This window comes from Austrofundulus limnaeus, unplaced genomic scaffold (genome assembly GCF_001266775.1).
Source record: "Austrofundulus limnaeus strain Quisiro unplaced genomic scaffold, Austrofundulus_limnaeus-1.0 Scaffold1450, whole genome shotgun sequence".
Lineage (NCBI taxonomy): Eukaryota > Metazoa > Chordata > Actinopteri > Cyprinodontiformes > Rivulidae > Austrofundulus > Austrofundulus limnaeus.
In genome coordinates, this window is record NW_013953852.1 from 9888 (window position 1) to 11217 (window position 1330).

Genomic DNA, 1330 nt, shown 5'->3' on the forward strand with positions numbered 1-1330 from the left:
CACTGCTCTCGTCATGTCGCGCTCGTATTCCAAAACAAAAGCTGCGCTCTCCTTACTTCTGTCAATCAATCCCAGAGCTAATCCACGGGATGTCAAAACTGTAAGCGTGCTGTCCTCGCTTCTGCCAGCTTAGAACCACCGACCGGACCAGAGAGGAGGTTCCGAAACAGCGCAGCTTTGTGCGGTCACTGGACCGAGGCTGAACGAACCGAGCCGAAACACAAAGCTACTGCCAGGGTGGAGAGTAGTTGTAGCTCCGGTTTAAAACGTACACGGTTCTGTTCCCCCTCGGAAAACTTGTGCGTGACAACTTTGCACTTAGCTGCAACTCTGTTTCTGATGAAAATAGAAAGTTCTGCTGACATTCTTGCTAACTTGTTAGCGCTGCATGTTATTGTGATCACGTGAGCTCTGCATGCTGGATCCAAGCGCTGCTGGATAGAAACGCTGGAGTGGAGTCAGTGAACTGCTGGAACGGACTGCTAATATCAGAGCGCTTATATCGAACATTTTTTATGCAGGTCGATAAAATCCGATACTCATTTTTTGCTGATATCGGACCGATATCCGATATCAATATCGGATCGGGACACCCCTAGAAACAGCATCAAATTAGTTGTAGAGTGCCTTTTTTTCATATCAGCGCACTCAGAAAATAATGTAAAAATTTGGTTTTAAAGTAACATCAGACCTGTTGTTGTAGTACCTGTACTTTTATTTTGAGTTTTAGGCTTTTAGAACCAGGCTAACAGAAGAAATGCCAGCTTTGTTGTACCTGTTTAATGTTACATCCCTTTGTGTATTTTTTAAGCTTCCAAATCCAAATCTTCTGCATGCTGCAGACACAAAGTTTACAGTACCTGATTAATTATTATCATTACTATTATTATTATTTTGTTTGTTTCATAGGGTATCCAGGATTCCTCTCCTCGTAACCCATCACCTGTGGTTCAAAATGGGGACAAAGGTGAGTTCAAATAAGCTGAATAGGGATTTTGCGTTTTTGCTCAGAYATTATGTTTTTAGCTGTTACCTATGTCTGCACTCATTAGGTTGATGACACACARGATCTGTGTGAAGCCTGCTGTGATGCTGTTTTTCTGGTGGTTWTTTTTCCCCTGACAGAAGACCGTCACCTCTGCACACTTCCCTCAACCACCTCCTCCCAGTTATCACCAGGAGACCTTGGAGCCGAAACAGTCTCTGCTGGACCCTCCTTCAGTGAGCCTGACTCTGTCAGCATCCCTGAAGGTCTACTCTCTCTCTCTCTCTCACACACACACACACACACACACACACACACACACACACACACACACACACACACACA

General features: G+C 44.6%; 1 protein-coding gene across 2 annotated transcripts in view; it reads left to right on the forward strand.

Annotated features, from left to right (window-relative positions):
• LOC106535441 (1-phosphatidylinositol 3-phosphate 5-kinase) overlaps positions 1-1330 on the forward strand; it is a gene marked incomplete at its 5' end in the record, with an annotated part of 18089 nt that overhangs the window by 3666 nt on the left and 13093 nt on the right. For both annotated transcript variants that reach the window (XM_014032442.1, XM_014032443.1), the window contains 2 exon segments: positions 910-967; positions 1126-1251. In XM_014032442.1, the coding sequence (XP_013887896.1) occupies positions 910-967; positions 1126-1251 (184 nt within the window).